Below are 26076 nucleotides of genomic sequence, written 5' to 3'. Positions count from 1 at the left end.
AAAACATAAAAATATCTTTGAAATTCACCATAGTTTTATGACATATAGTTTATCATAACCTATATGTCATGAAAGGAAATGCTTTCCTATTTCCTTTGACATTAATTCTAATTGCTCAAAACTAGCCTATAGAATACCATCCATAATTTAATTTCCCCTTAACATTATATTCATTTTTATAGTTTAAGGGGAAAAAATGAACTAAATATTTTTTACTTGTGGACTATAATAATTAAAAATACTATATAACCTATAATACAACAAACTTTCTCCATAAAGTATTCATATTTCCCCCAATTATTAATCTTATAAACAAATAAAACTGAAAATAAAGCTTATACTGGGTACCCCCAAACCAATCTTAAAAGTTCAACATGTTAACTATTGTTTAGGAAAAAAATTAATTAAAAATAACTAATTTAAATAAAGTGGAGATTACAAACTCTACTACCTTTAGGGGCCAAAGAGATAATGCAAGCCTCAAACATAGGAAGAGGTGGAGTGGCAGAAACTAGCGGTCACATGTTCCATCTAGAGACATGAACACTTTTCTTTCTGAAACACTGAACCTCCCAAACCACAGTTATGTGGGATGAATTCTGACCAACAGCTGCTTCCATGTAACCTGTGAATACATTTTCATTTTCAAGAGTTAGTTTGTCCCACAGTATCTAAACACTGAGGCTCACGCATGACATTTTAGACACAGACACCTCCTTGTTAAGAGTAAGTCAGCTAGCTGAGTAGGTGGTAGGTGGATAGATAGTGAAGCATCTTCTCTGCTCCCTCTCTGTGCCTGAGCAATAAAATTCCAACGTTTGAGCCAATGTTCATGGGAAAAAATCTGTTCAGTCTCCAGTACACCTCACGTATATGCCCTATCTAGCAAGTAATGTGACCTGAGAAAGTCTGAAATGAGAGTAAAAATATTTTTTAAAATAAGGTAGATGTCAACAGAATAACAAACTTGATTTTTGGATAATAAAAAGCATTTATGTATCCTAAGTGACATATTTACTGGTTACATGAGTGCATACATTTTTCAAAAAATAATTTTATATACTTTATTTCTCTACATTTCAATTGTATATGTTCTATTTTAATTCTAAAAAGCACTCATTTTATTAAGCCCAGAACGCTGCACATAAAAATGCAAGATAAAGAGAATGAAGGATATGAAAATGAAAGAATTCTAGTTTGTGGAACAAGAGTTTATCTCATCAAAACTTTAATTTCTGAATATAAAAGGAACATATTTTAATAAGCATTTTGAAAAAGCACGAAATATTAAAAAAGAATCTGTGTATATTAATTCACTCGAGATTTATATAAGTGTCTACTCTGTGCAAGGACCTCTAATAGGTGGTGGAGACACAGTATGGTGACAGAGACACTGGCCCCTCCTCATAAAGTTCGATCTCGCTGGAAAACGAGGCACCAAACAGTTGTTAAAGAATGTGATAAATGCTGCAAAGGAATGGTACTGGGGAGAGTAAGAGGCCCTGCAGCCAGTGAGGAGTACGTATAGCGTGGGTCGGGGAAAGCTTATGGGAATTTAAGCTAAGACTTAAAAGGATAAGTAGGAGCAGCTCACATAAAGAGGAAACATTCCGGAAACATTTCCAGACAGAAGACATTGTGAAGATTCCAAGATGAGAAAGATTTCAGCAAGGAAGTAACATAATAATGTGCTTAAAATAGTAACTCTAGGAGCAATATGAAAAAGAGAGGGGCACGATGAATGTTATAAGCCTAGTGACTGAATGCTCCAAGAGAGAAATTAAGGTACTTTGGTCTTGGGCAGTAGATACGTAAACAGAGAGATATTACAGATTCTAGAAACACATGATATAGGGAGAGAAGAAGAAACTGATAAGAGTAAGTCTCAGGTTTTTGGCACGAACAAATGAAAAGACACCGATTATGAGCTCATATGGAAATGCTAAGTTTGAAGTACCTCTCAAACAATGAAGGGGGCCATCGACGAGATGAAGGAATATTTGAGTCTGGATCTCAGAGAATGAGGCTGGAGACATAACGTGGGAATCGTCAGCTCATCAGCACAGAGGCATTAAATGAAGCTCTGGTGGAAAATGCGGTAGGTGTAGCAGGAGAAGGAAATCTAGGACTAAGTCCCAAGGATGCCTCTAGTTATGGGGCAGAGGAGGAGACAAGCTGAGAAGGGTCAGAAAGGTAAGAGGCATACCAAAGGAGTGCTTTGTCACAGAAATTAAGGACTCAACGTGTTAGAAGAAAAGACTAGTCAACTGCCAAATACTGCTGAAAGAGATCAAGGAGTATGAAAATTTTCAGTGATCTTTGCCTTCAGAGATGTGCAGATATGGTGATCCTAATAAGAGCAAGACTGAAAAGAATAGTTGGCGGAAAGCTTAACTGGATCATATTCAAAGTGAATGAAAGATGAGAAAAGTGAGATGACAAGGGTCAACATTTCTTGAGATATTCAGCTGTGAATGGCAATGTAGGGGTCCAAGAGAAAATTTAGTGGAATTTTATGCAGAGGATGTGGGTGGTGAAACATGTCTAAAGCTGATGAGTAAGACCCAGTAAAAAGGCAGAACCTGAAAATACTTCAAGCTTTTGACAAGGAAGAAAGGGACTGCATTCTTATAGGTAGAGAACTGGCCTTTTACAGAAGACACAATCAGGTCCATTAAAACAGGAGAGAAAAAGAAAAATACAAAAGGGGAAAAAATACAGGTAAAATTGTAGATTCAGTAGCAAGATCTGAACAAGTTTCCACCTGAAGCCTTCTCTCTTCTCTGAGAAGTAGAAAGCAAGATCATTTATTAAAAGGCCAGCAGGAGAGCTGGAGGTTTGAAGAGAAATAATCATTTCAAAGTGGTGGAATGAGCTGACTAGAGAAAGACTGCTGGGCAGTGTGGAGAGCTGATTGGAGGTTTGTGACAATGGACAAACAGTGGCAGTAATCTACCACGTGGCATTTCCTCCAGCAGAGGCCCAGGAAAGGTTTAAGTTGAAGGGTTTATCCAGGGCTGTGATAGTACCAGATGAATGGGATGAAAGGATAAAGTGACAAGAAATATCAATACCAGTTTATCTTACTAGGCACATAACTATGGTCCGGGGCCCTGTAAGTGCTTCACATGAATGGCTCCTTTAAGCCTTACAGCTAGCCTACCCAGTTGGTACAATAGTTTTTTCATTTTATAAATAAGGAAGCTAGCTGATGAATGAACTTGACTATGGTCACTTAACAGCCAGGATCCAAGGTTTGAGATTTCATTTGAGACTGAAAAAAAGGAACTGAAATAAAACAAAATTTAAAAATAATATGAGTCAATGTGTATAATTAAAATACTTATTTATCGGTAGATCAATGGACCATGAAATTACAAGTGGTTTTCTATCTTAATGTTAGTGTTAAGAATTTAAAGACTTGCCAAATCCAAAACTTAAAAGATAACAGTAGTAAGTTAACTAATTTCACATTTATATCCCAGACATTATGATGTTTTCACATGGCATGTCATTTGCCTCAAAATGCCCACACAATATGTATCAATATCTTAAAGAGGAAAACGAGGTTCAGGAAGACCAAATAATTTGTTCTATCCTTTATAAACCCCCTGAAAAATGAAGTAGCCTCTCCCTGACCCCTTGCCACCAAGGCCTACAAAACCAGGGTAAGAGATCTGACTGAATTCACTCAGCAGGACGAAAAAGTTTAGAGCTGTTTTGCTTTCACTGAAAATTCTTTCCAAATATTAAAAGAAACTAGGACAAGCTGTCACCACTATATTACAAGTAAAAAATCAAAACTAAAGAAACTGAAAAGTGAAAAGCAGAAAGCAAAAGGTTAAAGAAAATCATGTCCAATTCCCAAGCAATGAAGTAACAAGTTATTAGACTTGATAATTTTGCAGTGCAGTGACAGAATAATTTGGCTTGATGACTCTAGTTTCACTCTATAATCACACTAAAGTTAAAAAAACCTGATAGTTTAATCTCTTTGAAGGTAATTAAACACCATAAGTAAATGTTTTCCAAACTGTCATGCTGATCACAGTATTTTTCTTGACTGATAAAACAAAAAATAATAATAGGTGAAAAATGGAATATATATCTGAAGAATATGTATACTGTAAAGATTTACTGTTAGGAATATAGATGGCAGCTATTAGAGTATCATTATTACAAAAATATTGGTACTAACATGACGCTCCGTCGCTGAAGATATAAGGACACGAGGTTTTAAAAACTTGTAATAGAATATTCAGCTTACATCTATTATGTCATTTCAACCACCCTTATTCAAGAGATATTAATAAAGCTTTTTAATATTTCCCATTTTTAAGCACAAGTACTAGGTAATGAGAAATAATTAAACCTTTCCCTTTCAGTTTTCCATTCTACTAATCATTGAGAATATGACTTCATTCATATAAGGTGGCCCTTGCAAAAAATATATTATTAAAAAAAAAGCACCTTCAACACTGACATAACTATCCAACTAAATGTAACAGAAAGCAAACATTTTATTTTGAAATGCCTAAATTCTTAAAGAAAAGACACAAGAAGCTCTACTTACCATATACATTAGTATGTCTCTAATCATCACCATAGCTGTTTGATGATCATTCCAAGCTTGATTTAGCGTTTGAAGAAAGTTGTTATTCAATGAATTAAGTACATCTTCTCGCACCTATTAACAGAAGAGTTCATTACAGTTTGTTTATACACACACATGTGCGCGCGCTCATATGTATACATGCACATATCTGTTCAATAAAGTAATGAAGTAGAATCTTTAATTGTAAATTAAAGAAATATGTTACAGGCCAGTAGAAATATGTTAAGCTATAATGTAACCTATGATGTGCAGAAAACTAATAAATGTGTTTTGTAGTCCAGACCCTTCCCTTGACCTCCAAATCATAAAGCAACCTCCTGGGCGTTTCTTAACATCAGTCAGAATAAAATCCTAAATACTCATAAGGAACTGCAGAATTGGCCCCAAGCTATTGCTCCAACTACACTTCTCCTCACCTACTTTTGAAGAATGGTGAGATCACTGATTCTGGAGTCAAATTACCTGGGCTCAAATCCCAGCTCCCTGACTAGCAGTGTGATTTTGGGTAAATTATTGAATCTCTATGCTTCAGTTTCCTTATAGGTGAAATAGTGTCCATTTCGTAAGACTGTAAGGATTGAATTAACACTTGTAACACACTTAGGACAGTGCCTGGTACTCAGTAAACACTCAGCAAGCATAAACTATTAATTTAGTATACTCCAGCTACAACGGAGCTGCACACAGCACACATGCTCTGCCATTTCTTCTGCCTTGATTCAGAGCTCACTCCCTCACTTTCTTCTTAAAGTTTCACCTCCTCAGAGCCGTTTTCCCTGACCACTCGATTTCAAACGACAGCCCCTATCTTTACTCTTTTATCTTACACTTTATTTTTTCTCACAGTACTCATCAGTACCTACTATATTATTGTTTATCTGTTTAATGCTTCTCCCACTAAAATGTAAGCTCCACAGCAGCAGGGCCTCTGTCTCTTCCATGTGCACCTCCCATACCCTGAACAGTGCCTGAGCACAGAAGACCCTTTACTGCCTCTCACTCTCCAATACCACGATCAGCTTCTAACATGGCACGCACTTCCAGGGTATCTGCCTTTGCACATAAAGTTTCCGAGTCTGAAATGCCTTTTTGATGCAATCCTGCTATGACTAGGCAGACTTCAAAAATTCCTTTACATAGTCCACAACCATACTGCCACCTCCAATGAGAGGTTGCTGACCACTACTTCTTCCTGCTATGCTATCAGTCCAATGGAAAGATTATTTGACTAGGAAACAGAATCTAGACTCTGGTTCTAGCTTTATTATAAAAAAGTAGTGCGTTTGTTCTCTAAGTTCCTACAACACTTTGGGACTACATTACCAGCTTCTCCAGTTATTCAAATCCAACTAATCCTCCATGGTCTAGCTCAACTCTCAGTAACTCCAACTTAACCAGACATCTTTATCTCCAAACATCCTATACCAAAGATAATCTACAGTAGTAAACTTTTTTGGGTTGAGGAGAATCTGAAGTCATGGTGCTTTTTGAGAAACAAATTATTTAATACATGTGTTGAGATTTACAGTTAGTTATCTATAAACCAATATTCTAAACACATATAAATAAAATGTTGTATATTATAACTAGTATAAACAAGTAGCTGGAGGCCAAACACTGAATGAAAATACACGTAATACACTGTTCCCAATGCATAGGACAATAAGTTCAAATTGAGAAAACTGTATCTAATTTATTTTTTCCTATATTTTAGAGGAAAAGAGGTCATCAAGAAATTTTAGTGATGAGACAACATACCTATTCTACTAAACATGTACTATGAAAACCACAAGCCTATACCACATAATTTAGAATTTTATTTTTAATCTTTTGTTCACAACTGTATTCTGTCTTATACACAAGATGCATTTTGAAGTTCCTGGACTTCAAAATACATCACCGAGAAATTATTCTATAAATATGTGACTATATCAAACATGATAAACATCCATGTGGGTTAGCAGACAGTACTGTGTTAAACACTATTATGCAAAGTGGATAATTAATCATTTATTTCAATTCATGTCTACCACTTGTCAGATGCAAATTCCTAAGGTACCTGACGCTGAAAAACAAAACAAAAAACCACAGTCAGTTGAAAATGTACCTATTTACACAATTATTCACCAAACTTCATATTTTCACTGAACCACTAAATTTTGAGTGTCAATTAATTAAAATCATGACAATGCTAGAGAAATTGTACTACATAATAAGTTATATATTTCAAACACCCAGAATATCTAGCAATTAATTATTTTAAAAATTCTGTATACCCCTTTGTTATAAAATCGAGTAATGTGTTACCAGTATTAAAGTCACCATGATGAATGAAAAAAATGACCAATTAAATTTTAAAAGTTATAAAATACATGTTCTTTAAAATCACTAATTTATACGCTTTAAAATAAAACATAGCAAGAAGTATTTATGTAATATTTACACTTATACCTGTCTTTCAACAAAACAAGAATGTGATCAACTAGCACAATATGTCATAAATAATAAAACTGTTTACACACTTTAAAAAACGATCCTTACAAATCAATGACAGTGAATATTACTTAGCAGAAAACAGCTATTAAGATTTAATTTTGTGATATTTATTTTTGAATGATTACGCATACACAGATATATGCCTAAGAGATGTAAAATAAATTCCTTACAATTGCTGTAACTTCCTCTTAATTATTCAGATCACTCTATGGGAAAAAAATCATCTCTAATGCTACATGAGAAAATTATCTTTCTACTCTGATACATAAAAAGTAAATGGATATTTTTTCAAATATATACAATAAAACCATAGGAATGAGATGAAAATTCAACCTTTATGAAAATTAAAAAAGGCTCTTAAAAAGAAGTTGGCATATGAACCGAAATACACATTAAGTGAGAAAAAAAATAAACCTTATTTTACAAATTATTAATATAACAATACAGAAATTTTGAAAAAGAAAGTGAGGATAGTGTGTGTGTGGTGGGGGAAACACTGTTCATCTCACACCCTAACACAACCATCATTAGGTTTTGCACCAGCAAAGGCAAATGGGAAGGAACCCTGCTACAGAGGTGGTACCAGATCCAAAGGGGACAGCAAGTAAGTATGACCAGCATTATTCCTTAAGAAAACCTACATGGTTATCCAGATGAAGAGTGGGAATTTGAGGAGTGCGACAAGCCAGAACAAGTAACAAAGCCATGGAAATTGAGAGTAGGATGGAATCAGCTGTGACAAAGAGGCTAAAATGAGTAGTTGAAACTGACAGCTGTGTATGGCACTAGCCTTGCAAAGGATAAAGCAATACAAAATCGTTTGAAACAGATTACAAACCTGGCAGAGAATTAGAATCATTTGAAGAGCAACCGATTTTGATCAAGAGAATAAGAAGACAAGACAGAATAAGAGAAAATATTTGCAAAAGACTTATCTGATAAAGGACTGTTCAACTTTGTTTCTTAGCCTATGGTAAAATTGGTTTTGTTATATATCATTTCACTTAAAAGTCACAGAAGGTATGTTAAGTGAGGACTTACTGCATACAAAGAATTCATAAAACTCAATAATAAAAAAAACCCGCCAATTTAAAAAATTGTCAATAGACCTAGACACCTCATCAAAAGAATCCTTGGCAAATAAGCATATGAAAAGACGTTCCCCATCTGATCATTACGGAATTGCAAACTAAAACAATGGGATATCACTACTCAACTATTAGAACGGCCAAAATCCCAAATACTGACAACACCGAATGCCAGTGAGGATGAAGAGCAACAAGCATTCTCATTCTCTGCTGGTGGAAATGCAAAACGGTACAGCCACTTTGGAAGACGATTTAGCAGTTTCTTACAAAACTAGACGTATTCTTATCACACAACGCAGTAATTATGTTCCTTGGTATAAATATCAAAGGGGTTGACAATTTACGTCCAGACAAAACTGCCCACATAGATGTTTATAGCAACTTTATTCATAACTGCCAAAACTTGGAAACCACCAAGATGTCCTCTAGTAGGTGAACAGATAAAATGAGGCACATCCAGACAAGAGAATATTATTTAGCACTAAAAGGAAATGAGCTATCAAGCCATGAAAAGGCATGGAAGAAACAGGTGCACATAACCAAGTGAAAGAAGACAATATAAAAAGGCTACATACCATTTGATTCCAACTATCATGAGACATTCTGGAAAAGGTAAAATTAAGGAGACTAAAAACAAAAAAACAAAAAAACACTGGTTGCCAGAGGTTAAGGTAGAGGGAGAGATGAACAGGCAGAGCACAGGGGATTTTTCAAGAGTAAAACTCTTCTGTTTAGTACTATAATGAATAGAGGATACATTTCATTATTCATTTGTTAAAACCCAAGAGTGACCCCTAATGTAAACTGCAGACTAGGTGACAGATATGTCGACGAGGGCTCATCCACTGTAACAAGTATACCATTCTGGTGTGAGAGGCTGAAAGTAGGGGAGGCTGTGTCTGTGCAGGCCGGGGTCCTATGGGAAATCTCAGTACCTTCTGCTCAATTTTTCTGTGAATCTAAAACTGTTCTAAAAAATAAAGTTTATAAAAAAAAAAAAGTCTGGAGGCCCACTCAAGAACCAAAGAAAGAGAATCTGAGAGAATCTATTTTTTTTTTTTCCTGCAGTGGGAATTATAGAGGCTGGGGGGGGAAGGAGGAAGGGTGAAAAAGCTACCCAAGTGATTCTGATAAAACAGCCAGGATTAGGAAACCACTGGCTTAATAGAGCCACACTGGCCATTTCCGTTCCTTCCCTTGCAGAATCTCTTCAACATGAATGTTTTCATATAGTTATAATAATAATATTGATGCAATTCTGAGTCCTGATTTTTTTAAGCCATCAATTAACCTTCAACATTAACCTCTACTTTAGGAGAAAAATATCTAGTTATAGCATATCATTTTCAAAGCACCATAGTAAGTCAAAGAAAAAGAAAATACTGGAAAATACAAGAAAAAAAAATGTCATCTGAGACTTTAAGCAATTTCCAACGTAACACTCACAGCATAATCTATAAAAGAAAAAAAAATGAAAAACTGTAAACCATCAAAGTTAAAAACTTTTGATCTGCAGATACGGTTAAAAGAATAAAAAGACAAGCTACAGACTGGGAGAAAATATCAAATGACTTGTATCCAGAGGTGTGTGTGTGTGTGTGTGTGTGTGTGTGGTGTGTACACAAAAATACCAAACAAAACCAAACAAAACCTCTTACAACTCAGTAAAGAAAGCAAACGACTCAATTAAAAAATGGGTGAAAGACCTGAACAGACACTTCGCCAAAGAGGATATATAAAGACAGTTTTGCACGTGAAAAGATATTCAGCAACATTAGCCATTACGGAAATGCAAATTAAAACCATGATGAGATCTCACTACACACCCATTAGAATGGCTAAAATAAAATACACTGACAATACCAAGTGCTGACAAAATTCCCAGCAACTAGAACTCTCATGCATTACAAAAGTGACGGAATGCAAAATGGCACAGTGTGGCAGTATCTTATGAAGTTAAATATATACTTAACCATATGACCCAGCAATCTCACTCCTAGGTATTTACCCTAGAGAAATGAAAACTTATATTCACACAAAAACCTGTACATGAATGTCTGGAGCAGCTCTATTCATAATCACAAGAAACTGTATACAACCTAAATGCCTTTCAGTAAGTAAACAGGTAAATGAATAAGCAAACTATTCATACAATAGACTATTACTCAGCAATAAGAAGGAACAAACTATTGATACACACAACAGTTAGATCAATCTCAAAGTAATTATGCCGAGTGAAAGAAGTCTCAAAAGGTTACGAACTGTATGATTACATTTATATCACATTTTTGAGAGAACAAAACTATAGTGACAGAAAACAGATCAGTGGTTGCCAGGTACTGGGGGTCGAGGAAGGGAAGGTGTGACTATAAGAAGAAAACGGGGAATTTTCTGGTGTGAGGGAATTTTCTATATTGATAGCGACTATATGAATATACACGAGATAAAATTCAAGAACTGTACATGAAAATAAAGGCTAATTTTCTTGTATATTGATTTTTTAAAGTTTGTAGCAATTGTTTTTCAAGTTAGATCCTGTTTTATTATTATACCATAAACATAAGCTATGATACCACAATCTTCACTCATAAAAGTAACTTGAATGTCAAACAATAAAGAACTGTGAATTATTTTCAGTATACCAACCTTATGAACAACTCTGTAATAATTGAAATCAGCATACTACATTCTTTATTTCTCTGAATATAGCTTTTCCTGTCTTCTCTATTACAAACTGAGAGAAGATTAAAGTGGAACTACTAAGTCAAAAGGATACTTTTATTTTCCAATGTTGTAATAAAACATATTCACCAATGAATTAATGTCCAAGTTGCAAAAAACACACCCTCAAATCAATCAAATTACTGGTCAAAGGAAGATGAGAATGGAAAGAAGGATGACTGGAAAAGCCAGCAGACATGAGTTTGCCCTTGAGTTTTCACATCCAAGTATCTTCATGGATTGACAAGGAGGCGGACCCTGGGTCAGTAGCTCTTAGCTGGTTGGAGAATTAGAGACATTAATATCCGCACAGTATCTCCATCCTCTAACACACACACATAATTATTTTAAATCATTAATTAAAATTTTTCACCCTCTATATTTTAATGCCTAAGGCAAAATCGCAGGCAGACAATAGTAATAGAATGTCTACCACAAAGACATTCATCAGCGAAAACTAATTATAGATTTTAGTTCTAAAGTTCACTGAAACTAGAATTGAGCAATATAGTTAATGATGATAGGGATTACTGAGTTAAGGAATTCCTTCTTAAAAAGTTTCAAAACTCAGGACAATATTTAATCCAAGTATTAATTATATTGCTAAATACAGAAATTCCCATGACATTATTTTGCATTAAAATACACATCGTGTATTAAAAACATAAACCGGGGCATGAAAAACTGGAGCACATGCTAATTATACAAAGAATATTAAAAAGTATCATGAAGATACTATAATTTTAAGAGATGTGACCATCTAGAAATCTGCAGTATTTTAACAATCACCCAGGAGCTAAAACAATCGAATTAGTATTTGCAAACAACCGCCTATGGCAGCTACTAAGACTGTGACCAAGTTACTTAATCCATCTGATCTGCAGCTCCTCTTACCTGCAATGTGACTGGGGTTGATTAGATAGATCAGCTCCGCTAAGATGCCTGAGTACCACGCAGGGCAGGCTCCATTTCCCCTGATGAAACATGATTTCTATTGGTTTTGTATGATTTTAAAAGAGGGGTTTTCCATTGTTTTAAAGTAACTGAGAGCCACTGGGTGTCTGCTATGTACCTTCCTGGATCTAAATTCTAAAACATATTGCTTTTTTCATCTCATGAAACCAGAGTATTTACATAAACATGCAACATTTACCATGATTAAAAATAACATTTAAGTACCCATTTATAACATTTGAATTTTTTCAGAGTCCTGCATATGTGATCTGGGGGCTTTTCACTTTACAAATTTTCACCACTACATAAATCCTATTTTTTCAAGAAATACCATTAAAGAATTATTCCTGAAGATCTCAAAAATATTTTCACTTCATCGCACCAGAGCGATGCAACATAAACCTATCAATAAAAGTGGCTTATACAGCAGTGAATTTCTATGGAGCTAAGCCACGGAGTCCAGAAGACATTTCTTCTAACGCAACACAAATAGTCTGAAAAGAGCTTTACAACTCTTCTCCATACCCCAAGAATCCACAATTTAAAATATTAAAAAGAGATAGTGCAATGTTTTGCTATTTTTTATAACAGTCAGATATACTGAACAGTGGCAGTACAGGAGTATAGATGCTGAAAAGCCCATCTGCCTGATTCAAATCACAGATCCATACTTAGTGAAATGTGTGACCTTGAACAATTTAATTTCTCTGCATTATCATTTTTATAAAATAGCTTTAATAATAGCACCTACTTCAAGGAGCTGCTGTGCAGATAAAATGAGTTAACATACACAAAATGCTTAGAACAATGCCTAGCCCACATTAAATGCCATAGAAGCATTTGCTACTATTATAGTACTATTTGTATTACATATTTGTAATATTATTCACATACATATTTGAATCTCGCTACTCGAAGTGTGTTCCGCAGAGCAATATCATAGTCCAGATGATGATGATCATCAACATCATCATCCTCTGGGAGCTTGTTAGAAATGCACAATCTTGGGGCCTAAGATCTACTGAACCAGAATCTGCATTTTAACAAGAGTACCAGAAAATTCATAAGTGCTTTAAATGTTGAGGAACAAGTGACATAAAACACATATACATACACATGTCCACATATTTTATACAGCATTTTATTAACTCTCAATTTCCATTTGATTCTTGCTTTCTTTTCCTCATAGAACAGAAATATCTCTGTAACTAGAAGGAATTCTTTTACTCCATACTTTGTGGACCTTGCAATGCAGCCAACCTCCTATTATTAGTATTTGCAATACAAGTTCGGTGAATAGATGTTGCTCTCTCATATTGTAGATAATCACCTTAAGATTCTGTATTTCAAAGTAAGCTTCTACTGAGGTTAAGAGAATTAAACTGAACTGCTGTAGATATTTAAAACTTTTAAGAATTCACTAATGACAAGTGATTCCTGAATGACAGAAAATTCACTGCCCTCTTGATATTTTCTAGATTGACAAGATTGTTGTTATTTGCACTAACCTTTTCGAAAAAAGGTGGCAATCTTGATCAGAGTAATCATACCAGTATTATTAACAAGACAGCCACTGCAGGGGAAACTTTTCTTGACTGATATCAGAAGATTCTTCTGTAATTTACTAATGTATATATAGTCAGTAATGTAAGTTTAAGCATTTTGCAAAGAGCACACGAATTGCAATTTCAAAATCAAATTCATTCCTAGTGGCAATATTCCCCCCACTCTTTGCTTTAAGTGTCCAAAGTGAAGTTCTTAATTCAAAAGACTACATAAAATCTTTCCCCAAATTGACAATCAAATATTTAATGATTACTTCCAACAAGCAAAGCAGGATGCTAGGCACTGTGGGGGATACAAAATGCATTCAGCCACTTTATAATCTCTATGGGAGAAAGGAGAAAAGAGGAACTTACAACAGTAGCATTCAAATGACCTCAATACAAAGTAGGATACCATGAGTAGCACTAGAGAAGTCGTGAGGTTCAAAGGAGGGGCACGAAATGGAATTAGGACAACGCATTTTCATAATTCTAAACATGAAGAAAATTTTCTACATGTTCAGGCAAATAAAAAAATTCATCTAAATTTGGCATAAGGTGTATTTAAAAAAACATACCTTAGAAAATAGGGATTTCTTTATGAGTACAAAGTAATGCCATTAAAAATTGTAGCTTTATACCTACTGGTTGAAAAAAAAGGGAAACAGAAAGAAAAAAGCAGTATACCACAGAATGACAGTAAGAATTATCATTTGTAAACTACTCCATTGCCAATGGTTATGATAATAAGATATACATTAAAAGCCATTATAGCATTAGTACCATAGCTAAGTTGAACAATGGGGACACTGACAGAATAAGTAATAAAACCTATACAAAGTATGGCAATATGACAATTAGATTTTTGTTCTCTTGAGTACTATGGGGGAAAAAAACCCATAGTTGTACAAGGTCACAGGATCTGGTATCTAGTAAGCTGACAAACTCCATTCTCAAAAAATCAGATGCATACAGCCCCAAAATTATCCTGTACTTTTAAATTGGTGAAACAGACTCTGCGTAAACAGTGGTCAGATTCAGTAACTACCTTGGATAGGTAGAAGTATTACCCTACATACAGAAGACAAAACACATCTCTGCAGTTTATGGATATAAACCATGATGCTTTCCATTTCACTGCTAGTATTAGTTTTAGAGATTCCTTAGAGTGCCAACTTCATGAAGGAACAGGAGATACAAAGATGGAACAGGTCCTAGTTTGTTCATTAACTTATTTAGTAAATATTAAAAGAGTAACACTAGAAAATACAACAGAAAACACGACAGAGTGGGTACCCTGCCCTCAAGTGCTTACAGTCTACTCAACAATATATGTGGAAATAGGTGTTTAACACGAGTGAACCTAACAACACTTTAAACTTGGCTCTCCCCAAACATCTAATACTTTCCAAGGAAAAGCTACTCAACTTCCTATGCCCCTCACATCCCATGACTGCTGTCTTCCTGACTCTCTAATAATCTCTATTCCTCACCCTATCCCCAATAATTTCTTCCCCTTTTGGTATTATCCTACTCATATTCAGGTTAACTCTTCTGTATCATATTTATTAATGGTTTGTACACCTAGCTCACAGCCTTCCTCTTCTTTCTGACTCCTGTCACCACCCTAGGCAACATCAATATTCAATATAATGAGTTCTCACATTTTCCATTAAGGTAGGAAAAAGGACAAGATGGCCAAAGAATGAAAAATAAGTAGCAATGAACGTGGCACTCCTACTAAATCTTTTACTCCATCTTCTCCACTTCAGTCTTTTTTCGAAGATTAAAAACCAATGGCTCCCACAGAATAAAAGCTAACCCTACTATGATGTTTTTCAAAATCCAAGTAACTACCATTCTCATTTCCTAGAAATGCATGTGAAGTCTTTTATGTTCCATCTACACTGATCTTACTCATGCTATTTTCCCTACTGAGACTACTTTTTGCCACTGTTCATTTACATGAGGAATCTTTAATAACCCTTTAAAGCTCATCAAACGTGACCATCTCTTTCTACCGTGTCCTGAACTCTGGCAAAATAATTCCCCTTCAGATCTGGTTACCTCTCTAAAATTGGGAGCTTCCTGCTGATAGGCATGGTATTGTAGTTATTTTTTGGTGGCTGAAACACAGGACAGACTCAGTATCTGGTGATAGGTATGGTGTCTTATTTTTTTGGTGGATGAAACACAAGAGAGACTTGGTATTTGTGGGCCTCTCAATCTGTCTGTTAATGAAAATCTTATTCTTGAGTGTTTCTATCAACATCTTTCATAATTCACTGCAATCACATTTATAACATATTTTGTACATAAATGCCATTAAAAAAATCTCTCTACATTCATTCGCACTTGCTGGAAAGGAAGGAAAAGCACTAAAAAGCTTTATTAGAAAAGCTCGGTCTGTTTAATTGGCCTACAAAATAGTCTGGAGCTTACCATAAAATTACCAACTTCATTTCCACATGCAATTAGTCCCTTCACATAAACATCTTAATTTATCTACAAATAAACATAATATCTAAAACTCTGGCTCTTTTCATTTTCCCTGTAAAACTGGAGAGAAAAAACCCACAATAGTACACATGGAGACATTTTCAGCAAATGAGACCCTATGTACAAAAATACACTAAGGTATTATTCTATCAAAAAAAAAAATACTTCAGTTTACAAAAAAAAAAAAAAATCAAATAAGAAAGTCACTTAAAAATTGAAACTATTCCCCCTCAAGGCGTCAAGTTTCCTACTTGTGAAACACAGAGTTTAGAATTGAGCAGGATTATAAGGCACAGATTAAGCAAGTACAAAAACATGAGTTTTGAAATGGCAGAGATCTTTGATATATTGCAAATGCTTAGTAAACCAGTGCCTGTCACGGAACAGATCCTTAATAGGCAGTTTTCTGAATGAATCAAAGTGAGCAGGATGAAGCTCCTCTTATTCTGCCTTCTTCCCATCTAATCAAAGTAAGATAGTATTTGAAGAATAGGATATATGGACAGAAAGATTCTGAGAGCCACTGGAATAAAAGGTCTTTTTAGCGATAAGAAGCTGTTTCCAGTAGAGTTAAAAAGTCAACATCTTTTTTGTTGTTGTTGTTCAGCTGTTAGAATTTCTAAGAGGAAAACTTCTAAAGTATGAGAATTAGCTCATTTATGAGGCTGCCATATATTCAATTATTACTATAAGTAGTAGTAATGTGAAAAAACAATGGAAAATTAAGCATGAAGCAAATCTAAGAAACCTGCTAAGCATCACGAAATTGAGATAAAGTTCTTGATATATTGAATAAAATAAAGTTTCTCTCATGACTTTAAGAAACAATCAAAAATAAAAATATTTTTATTCTAAACACATATTATGGTACAGGAATGAACAGTAAACTGAAAAAACTATAAGTCTTAATAACTCCAAATTGTAAAGACACGTAATCATACAATTTTAAGGCTGATTTGGGCTAACACAACCAATCTTAATCTCATTTTATAAATTAATAATCCAAAATTCAGAAAAGTCTCAGTTTGTTCAAGACTGTTAGTTGAAGAATTACGCCAAAAGTCCAGTTCTTCCTACTTTTTACCCAATACTTTTCTACTGCAGCTGCTTCTAAGTTATTTTTTTATTAAACATGGAGTGCTCAACAGTAGTTAGAAGGAGAAAAGGCTAGTCCTTGGTTACTGTACTGTTATCAAGTGTGAACCTCAAATAGGAATCTTCTAAAAAGATACCATTCCTCAAAAACAAAACATTTTAAATATCTTATAATTTCATTTGTCAATTATATCTCAAAAATTCTATAGAAAAATTTTTAAAGAGACAACTCAACCTTTACCTAACCCTGCCCACAATCAACAGAACTGGTTATCCTTATTTCTGAATTTAAAATTGCCTTTTAACATCACACACACACACACACACACACACACACACACACACACACACACACACACACAGAGAAAACCACAATTCGGATAAATAAATGTTGAATTTTATTTTATAATTAAAGGTGAGATCTGAATCTTGAAGTACCGCTAACACTTTGGCCATTTTTTAGTCTCCACTACAACCCTCGAACTACATGAAATGTTTAAAAAGCAACAGGGAGGCTTCATTTCTTTTTCTATAATATTTCACCTATTTCCAGGGCTTTAAGTATCATCTAAATGCTCATAATTCCCAAACTTAAACATTTCCAGTCCAAACTTCTCAGAGAATTAGATTTGCATATTCAATTTCATGGGCATCTTTATATTAACCTGTGCAAATGCAGTTCCCTTTTCACCGCCAATTTATATCAAAAAATGGAATCACCAGGTTGTCCAACAGCCAAAAATCTAGAAACCACCTTAGATTCTTCCCTCTTCTTCATCCTCTATAATCAACCTGCATATAATCATCTTTTCGTATCAAAAATATATCTTAAACCTGAAAACTTTTCTCTACCCCACTGTCTGTACACAGGTGCATATCACATCTGCCAGTGACCTGAACTACTGGATTACTCCTTTCTCTTCCCCTCATTTCAACTCTTGAACCTGTGACTTTGGGCCCTCTAACTTACGTACCACAAAGCAACCAGGGTAATATTTTAAAAACCTACATGTCACTGTCTCACTTGCTTAAAATCCTTGAATGGCTTCCTAATGTACATGTAATTAAGTATGAAGCCCTTATACCTTGGCTTCGAGGCCTGGCATGATCTGGCTTCTGCTTCTCTCTCCAGCCTCACCCTGCCCCAATCTTCCCCACTGCCAATGCTTAATGTCCCATTCACAACTGGTTCCCCCAACCCAAACCCCAACTTCTCTAGTTCAGGGGTTCGTAAAAGATGGCCGGCTGTCTTTTTAAATAAAGTTTTCTTGGCATGCTGCCACACCCACTCATCACGTGTGGTTTACTGTTGTTCCTGTGCTACGAGAGAGCTAAGGAGCCATGAAAGAGAACATATGGCCCAGAAAGCTGAAAATATTGACTATCTGAAAAAATGTTTTATAGGCATTGCCTTTGCTTGGCATGCTCTTCAATCCACTTTTCTCATGAGTACCTTTCTCATTCTTCATGTTCCAGCTTAAATATCACCACTTCGTCAAGGAGCCCTTTCTTGAGCTGTGTAGTTGCCCCTATCATTTTTCTCTATCACTGTATCCTGTTTTCTTCATTTTATTTTATAGGTAAATATTTATTTACTGGTCTATCTGTTCCAAAAGTACAGGGATCAGATGCATTCTATTTATCAATACATTTCTTATACCTAAGTCAGAGTCTGGCAAATAATAAATACTTCTGAATGTTGAATTCTGTAATAAGTCTTGTAAAGATAATTTTGTGGCTTTGACAAAATAATCTGTAATTTAAAATTCTTAAAACTGGAGAGTAGCAGAACTTTTTTTCTTAGTATAACATGCTTTTAAAGTTATTTAGGAAAAAAAAACCGTTAAAGAAAAAATGATCCCTGTGAATTCTGAAATGTTTTCATTTTTGCTAAAATAAGACAAGATTTTTCTTATGGCGAAGCACAAAAGGCCACATCACACCCTCAGTTTTGCTTTGTGGTCTTGAGAAATTCACAGAATTCCTTTGGGTCTCTGTTTCCTTGAAAGGAACATTCTTCTAGAGGTAGGAAGAAAACACTACCAAGTGAAAGATATTAGCATTTAGCTTTCCTATGCCTGTTTCGATTTTGTGAACTTACTTCCAAAACCAATAATGAGTTTCTGAAGTGTCCTCCCTTCACCTGCTCTCTGGTAGTTCACACCACTCTGCTTTACCAAAATATTCCTCAAAATGTTCACTATTCTCATCTTGGCATCAATGATAAACAGTGAACAAAAAATTGAACAGACCATGCATTTGCTTCAAAACAAAAACGGATATACGCTGTGAGACTGAAGATACTTTGATACCACAGAACCCTAAACATTCCTTCACCACCCAGTCAGAAGGTGAAGGATCAAGACAGGTGATATTTATTTTCATGCAAACTACACTTATGCATATTTCATTGGCAATGTTCCTAAAAGTCCCATTTAGCAGAGCAAAACTGAGACTCTTCAATAGGAGACAAACATTTTGGGCTTTTGTATGATGGCCCTGCCTGTCAGATAATAGACTTCTTCTGGCAGTGTCTCCTTCATATAGTGGTAATGTATTTCGCAGTTACTGTTTTTCATAAAAAAGGTAAAAATAAAGTCAGATTAGTGGAAAACACAAAAATGAAAGCATTGATACTAAAAGAAATTCAAAAACTTAATTTAACTAAAACAAAGAAATCAGTCAATAGACATGCTGAAATTAGTACAGAAACTGACACTTTATGCTTGTCAAATATTTGTGAAAGAAAAAATTAAAGAACATTTTCAGATGCTGGTGACATTATTAATGCCTGTGTAAAAGAAATAAAATTAAAAATTTAGTATATATATTTTTAACTTCTTTAGTACAATCAACTCAAATACATGTTCTATGGAATATATTATAGGGAACTCCTATATTTTGAAATGACAGCCTTAGATATAGGACCACTTTAAGCAACGTAAAATATGCTAAAGCTCTCACAGTTACCATGGAGTTGTTTGTTCACATGACTTCAATTTCTACCTAACCACGTTGCAGAGTCCAAAAATCAATCACTTAAACAATGACTTCACACTCTGGCCTCCCCTCATGTTGTCATTTTTTTGGATAAGCCAATTCTCAATCCTAACACAATGACTACAGATGTTTTTTTCTGCATCTGTGCCCACGTTGCAAAGCACCGCTTAAAAAAAAAAATCACACATTCAGGCCATTTCCTACTGAGCTAGCTTTTCCCCACCTTGGCAATTCCTTAGTAGATTCCCCAAAAGGACTTCTCCATGTCTCTTCACTTCATTTTCAGAAGATGCGTGGATTATTAGATTCATTAAGTTTTAGAACTAAAGAATCACGGAGATATTACTGCCAATTCCTTCATTTTAATTATATAAACCAAGACCTAGAATATAAAGAACTATTTACAAACATTGAACCAATTTACTTGAGGCCCCTCACACACCCTAAATGTCAGTATATTTACTGCATCTTGATCCATTTACAATGCCTCAGGAGAAGATCTACAGAGAAGGCAAGGACCCAGCCTGAAGCCACACTAACTGAATACTATTCCATCTAGGCCATTTACTAGCTATGTGCATCTGGACAAATCATCAATTCTCTGTGCCTCAGTTTCTTCACTTGTAAAACAGAGATAACAGTATCTGACTTATTGGATTGTGACCAATAACTAAGCTAACACATGTAAAAGCATTAGAACTGGACTCTAACACACAGTAATTTGGTTGTGATTATTATTGTCATTCCCTAGGGCATCTCTGGCAAGTGAGAACACACTCCTCTTCAACTTCATGTCTCCACTGTTCTCAATTCCATATTCTCTCCACATCTAAGAATACAGTTGCTCCCATTTTCTCCCTTTCAAGAGCTCTAAGCAAAACCTCCCCTCTATTTTTCTTCTCTTTTGATGCCAAGCTTCTTAAATTAGTCTATTTCCAATGTCTATTTAACTAGAGTTTGTTTTGAAGATTCATCCTTTGGCTCTGGGATTTTCATTCTCTGAACTCCAATACTTATTCCTCAATACATGTTACCAAATGCCAAATCTTGCCCAAGCTCTTCAACTGTGTATCTCCAAACATATGATATTTCTACTTGAGTATCTTATTATGGTCTCACTCAATTTCCCTCACATGTAAAATGATTTCTAAGGTGCCTGCCAACTATAAAAATTTCCAATGTAATCTAAAACGAAATCTGTCATCTCCACTACTCCAAATCAGTTTTCCACTATAATTTCTCGGTATTTCTATTGGTAGCACCATCATTTTCTCAGTAACCAAATTCTATCTAGTCTTACTTCAGCATTTCTGACAGCATCCATTCATTTCTAGCCTATTGCTTTACTCGGATTTTTCCGTATTTTCTCCTGCTTCTGACAAACATCCTCCCAATCCTACATTTCTATCATTCCCATCTTAATCTTCCTAAAATACTGTCACATTATCATCTACTTAAAAACCTCCAATAAACTTCCATTAAGTCCAAATTCCTTAGCTTAGCATTCAAGTTTCTCCTCAATTTGCTCCCAAACCATTTTTGCAACACTATAATCCACTAATCTCCATAAATTATTATATACCTCAGTCAAATTCTACTTACCACCTAAATGTACTCAGCTTATTTCTGTATAATCATGTGACACCTACCATCCCTGGAATGCCTTACTCATTGTTCACTGATATCCCAAACTTCTCACGGCTCAGTTCAATCTGATCCTTTCCCATGAAATCTTACAGCCCAGGTAATCTCTCCCTCATTGGAATTCCTAAGCTGTTTATTGTCTATACAATTCATTTACCACTTTATTATATAATGCCTCAAACTGTTATCTAAATGTGTATAACAACTCTCACATCAGAGTAAAAACAAACTTAGGAAGGCAAAGTATCATATATATCTTTGCATCTACTGTATTTTCCTAGAAAGTTGTGCATAGTAGGCACTTAACAAAAAACTGTTGATTGCATGAAGAACACAATCACCTGCTTTATGAGATACTAGCTACCTGCTCATGTAACCCCACTTAAGAGAAAGGACTTGTAGAAGGAACAGTAGAAATAGAAAGTGACTATTCTGCAACCACTAGAGTAATAATGATTCATGCAAGAATCATCGATGGATGCTAAAACCATCACATGAAAGTTTCTGGGGAACAGGATATTTATACAATCTCAAAATATATCTGAACAAATTACTTATGAATTACAAAGGGAAAAAAGGTACCTTCACAGTGGAGAAATCTGGCGGACACCAAGTGATCAAAGTTAACATCACCAATAATGGGATAAACTGACATCATGTGCCTCCTGATGTGATGCACTGAGGACACAACATCACTTATGTATTATTCCTGCCAAAAATGCATAACCTGAAACTAGTCATGAGGAAACAATCAGACAAACCAAAAACTGAGGGACAATCTACAAAACAACTGACCTATACTCTTCAAAAATGTCAATGTGCTGGAAGACAAAGAAAGGCTGTGGAATTGTGTGTGTGATCCTGGATTGGATCCTGGATCAGAAAACAAACTACTATAAAGGACATCACTGCGACATGGGACAACTAGTGAATTTACATGTGGACTGTATTAGATAACAGTATTATATTAATGTTAAACTGTCAGATTTTGAGCATTGTTCTTTGGTTAAGTAAAAGAATTTTCTTGTTCTTAGGAGAAGCATTCCAAAGCATTTGAGGGTATTTAAATCTATTTATTTTCTAATAGTTCAGCCATAATAATATCAATAATAGTAATAACAAGTATCACAAAAAGATTGGCCAAAATATGGCAAAATGTTAACTGGTGAATCTACAATAAGAGATCACTGTACAATCGGTGCAAGTTTTTCATTTTTTCAAAATAAAATTTTAAAAATGCCCTAATACCACACAAAAACTGTGAGAAGTTTTTATTTATCTGTGGTATTTACATTTTATCTGACAATCAATAAAGCAAGACATACTTGCAGTGAAAAAGTTTACTCTACAAAAACATATGTTTAAAAAAACAAATACATCTTTTTGGAACCAAAGAACCATTTTATAATGTTAACAGCCCACCACTATTTTATTATTTTTTTAAATTCACATTTCTATAGTAAAACTCAGTTAAAATGAATAAAGTCAATTTCGATTGGTGAAGCCTTAGACGATATTTTTTAAACAATGTAATTTTATTATTTTCAAATACACAGAGAAAGCTAAAATGGGCTGATAAGCATTTTAAGAAAAAAATGATTATCTGTAATTCACATTAATAAACATTTGTAAATTACTGAAAGTTTGCTTTCTTAACTATGATTATGGAGAATATCATACATCACAAATTTCATCTTTCCTCAATTATCAAAAATTCTGATTTAGCTAATTATAAATTTTGAGTAAGGTTTTGTAATACAGCCATTAATTGATTATTACTTCTATAGGCTTCCTGGAGCCTTCATAATCAATACTTTAAGTAAAATATGGTATAAAGGATTTTCTAGATTCAATATAATTAGCAACAGTCCTTTAAAGTCGGATACCTTATTTATGAGATGTTCGGTAACAACTTCTCTTAGTCCAGTGTAGAGCTTTTCTCCATGTTTATGCAAAACCATTGTATATGCATTTCTATAGAGCTCCTCAAAACTAAGACCACTGTTATTCTTACGCTGGATTTCTTGAATTGCATTTTTCAGAAGGTCCCAAATGCTGTTTACATATTTTTCATCCATGGTCATCTGTAATATCCAAAAGAGAGAAAAGAGACAAAAAAAAAAAAAAGAACAAAACCAATGGTTGAAAATCTGTCTGTATTTGTCCATATAGTAAATATTTTATTATATGGCTATGAGAATAAAGCTGTGACTTATAAGGATGTTAATAATCTGTTTTAATAGAAATAAAGGGATACATTTAAAAAGTTTTTAGAGCTGATAGAAGTAATTTTTAAAAACTCCTTTAAGACCTCCCTCCTCTCTTATTTGAAGCAAAACCCTCCACTTTAAATAAAATATAATCCCTGATGTTAATACTTGCTTTAGCCCAAAGTGTTAAGACAGACGTCTTTTCCCCTAAGTTTGTTTAGTAGGACACAAGCTCAGAGATTTCCTTTCCTGGAGATTTACAGCTTCTTAGCAAACTGAAGATTGGGAGAAGACCTGCAACTAAAAACAAAACAAGCAAACAAACAACAAAAAAACCACAAATAAAAACAAAACAAAAACCCATCACAGTTTCTTTGTTTAACCTAGCATGCATTTTCCTCCTCTCCCAGTTTAGATTCCATGGTCCATCATTTGCACACGTTCATAAGTCACTTGGTCCCTCTCTTCCTCTCTCCAAAATACATGCCATTCTAAACCTCAAACGTTCACCCACTCTTCACCTGCACCCAAGCCTCTCAAAGTACAATGAAGAATAACATACACCCATCTCGGCTGAAATTCATGACCACTAACCACAAGTCGGCCTGTAGGCAACCCCACAACCCTACTTTTCTAGTCTATTAATCCAGCTCTCCTAGATGACTTTACACCATCTCCTCCATACTCACTCCAGAATAATGACTTGCTTCATGTTCCACTGAGAAAACAGAAACTACTGGAAGAGAAACTGTACAAACTATGACCATATCCACTAAACTGCCTGCCTGCATATCAATATAATCTGCGAGTTGAATTCTTTTGCTCAAAGTGCCAATTCATATACTCAAAATATAGCACAGGGATCAGAAACAAGCAAATTCCAGGAACTTGTTAGAAATGCAGAATTGCAGATCCCAACCCACACCGAAAGAAGCATAATCTGCATTTTAAGTACTGCTGTAGTCCCATCCCAACTCTCCTATTCAAGGACCCCCACCCCCAGCAATCTCCTTTACCAGCATCAATATTTTTTCTCTGCTAGATTATTTCCATCTGCATTCAAAATCATCAGTTCCCCACCTTGAAAACAAAGAAATCCTCACCACCTAATACTCTCTTTTCTGTTTACAGCAAAATCATGGGGCAGGGGAGAACTATTCTCTGTCAACTGTCTCCAAGTCCTATTTTTCCGATTATATCTTGAATCCACTCTAGTAAGGATTTCATCTCTACCATTTCACTGAAATTACTCTTGAGGAGGTCACCAGTGACTTCCACATTGCCAAGTCTAATGGTCAAAGTCTCAGTTCTTATGTTACTTGACCTATCTGGACAGCAACTGAAAGAGCTGATCATTCCTACTCTTAGAAACATTTCTCACTTGCATTCCAAGCACTGCAATCTCTTGTTTTTCTTCCTATTCTATTGGCTATTTGTCAGTCCACTTATCACTTCTTACTCATCGCCACAGACTCCAACCCTAAGGCTCAGGTTCTAAACCTCTAGTCCATTCACATTCAGTTTTTAAAAAGTGAGGTTGATCTCATCTCTTCTCATGGTTTTAAGTTAACTTCAAAATTTATATATACTGTTTGGCCCTCTCCCCTTAAAACCAGAGTCATCTATTCAACTACCTAACTCAATGTTTCTACTTGAATGCCTTCTAGATACCTCAAACTTATCAAGTCTAAAATAGAAACCTTAATCTTTTCCTTAAGTTGGCTCCTCCTGCAGTCATCTCCAACTGAGCAAACATCCAATCCATCCTTCCATTTGCCAATGCCGAAAACTTGTAATCCTCTTTATACTTACCCCACTTCTAATCCAACAGGAAATTCTGTTGTCTCTACCTTCGAAATGTACCCAGAATCTAATTCGCACCTCTTCCACTGTTACTAGCCTAGTCTAAACCACCTTCGTGTTTCAGATCATTGCAACAGCCTCCTAACTAGTCTGTTTCTGCTCTTGGCCCACTATCATAGAGCAGCCAGACTGACCTTCTGAAAGCCTAAGTCAAATCATGTCAGTCATCTGTTCACAACCCTCAAGTGACTTATTTCTCTTAGAGTTGAAGTCGAAGTCCTTACACTATCCTACAAAGCCACATTCAATCCGATAATCTCTCTGACTCAGCTAGTCTTCCTCCTTGCTCACTGCTCCAGCCACGCCAGCCTCCCTGCGATCCCCCTGGAATACATCAAACGAGTTCA

At 35.1% G+C, this 26076-nt stretch overlaps 1 protein-coding gene and 1 long non-coding RNA gene across 5 annotated transcripts in view; both read right to left on the bottom strand.

Moving 5' to 3' along the window:
• The window catches only part of CUL3 (cullin 3), a 91128-nt gene that overhangs the window by 46848 nt on the left and 18204 nt on the right, over positions 1 to 26076 (bottom strand). Inside the window, exons 2-3 of one of the 3 annotated variants that reach the window (XM_039855760.1) lie at positions 23543 to 23740; positions 4574 to 4687 (exon numbers count right to left, since the gene is read on the bottom strand). In XM_039855760.1, the coding sequence (XP_039711694.1) occupies positions 4574 to 4687; positions 23543 to 23740 (312 nt within the window). Of the gene's footprint in view, positions 1 to 4573; positions 4688 to 22238; positions 22366 to 23542; positions 23741 to 26076 lie in introns of those variants that run through there. The other 2 variants (XM_039855763.1, XM_039855762.1) reach the window with 2 other exon arrangements.
• On the bottom strand, positions 10960 to 22232 carry LOC120597078 (uncharacterized). 2 transcript variants are annotated; one of them, XR_005651332.1, is made up of 3 exons: positions 20236 to 22232; positions 11815 to 13498; positions 10960 to 11197 (listed from the first exon to the last, which is right to left on the bottom strand). It is a non-coding gene; the product is annotated as an uncharacterized LOC120597078 (long non-coding RNA). The 2 variants fall into 2 exon arrangements; XR_005651331.1 differs by having other exon boundaries at positions 10960 to 13498.

The sequence above is a fragment of the Pteropus medius genome, unplaced genomic scaffold, assembly GCF_902729225.1.
Source record: "Pteropus medius unplaced genomic scaffold, Ma_sr-lr_union100, whole genome shotgun sequence".
Classification (NCBI taxonomy): Eukaryota; Metazoa; Chordata; class Mammalia; order Chiroptera; family Pteropodidae; genus Pteropus; species Pteropus medius.
This window is presented reverse-complemented; position numbering and strand designations above follow the sequence as displayed.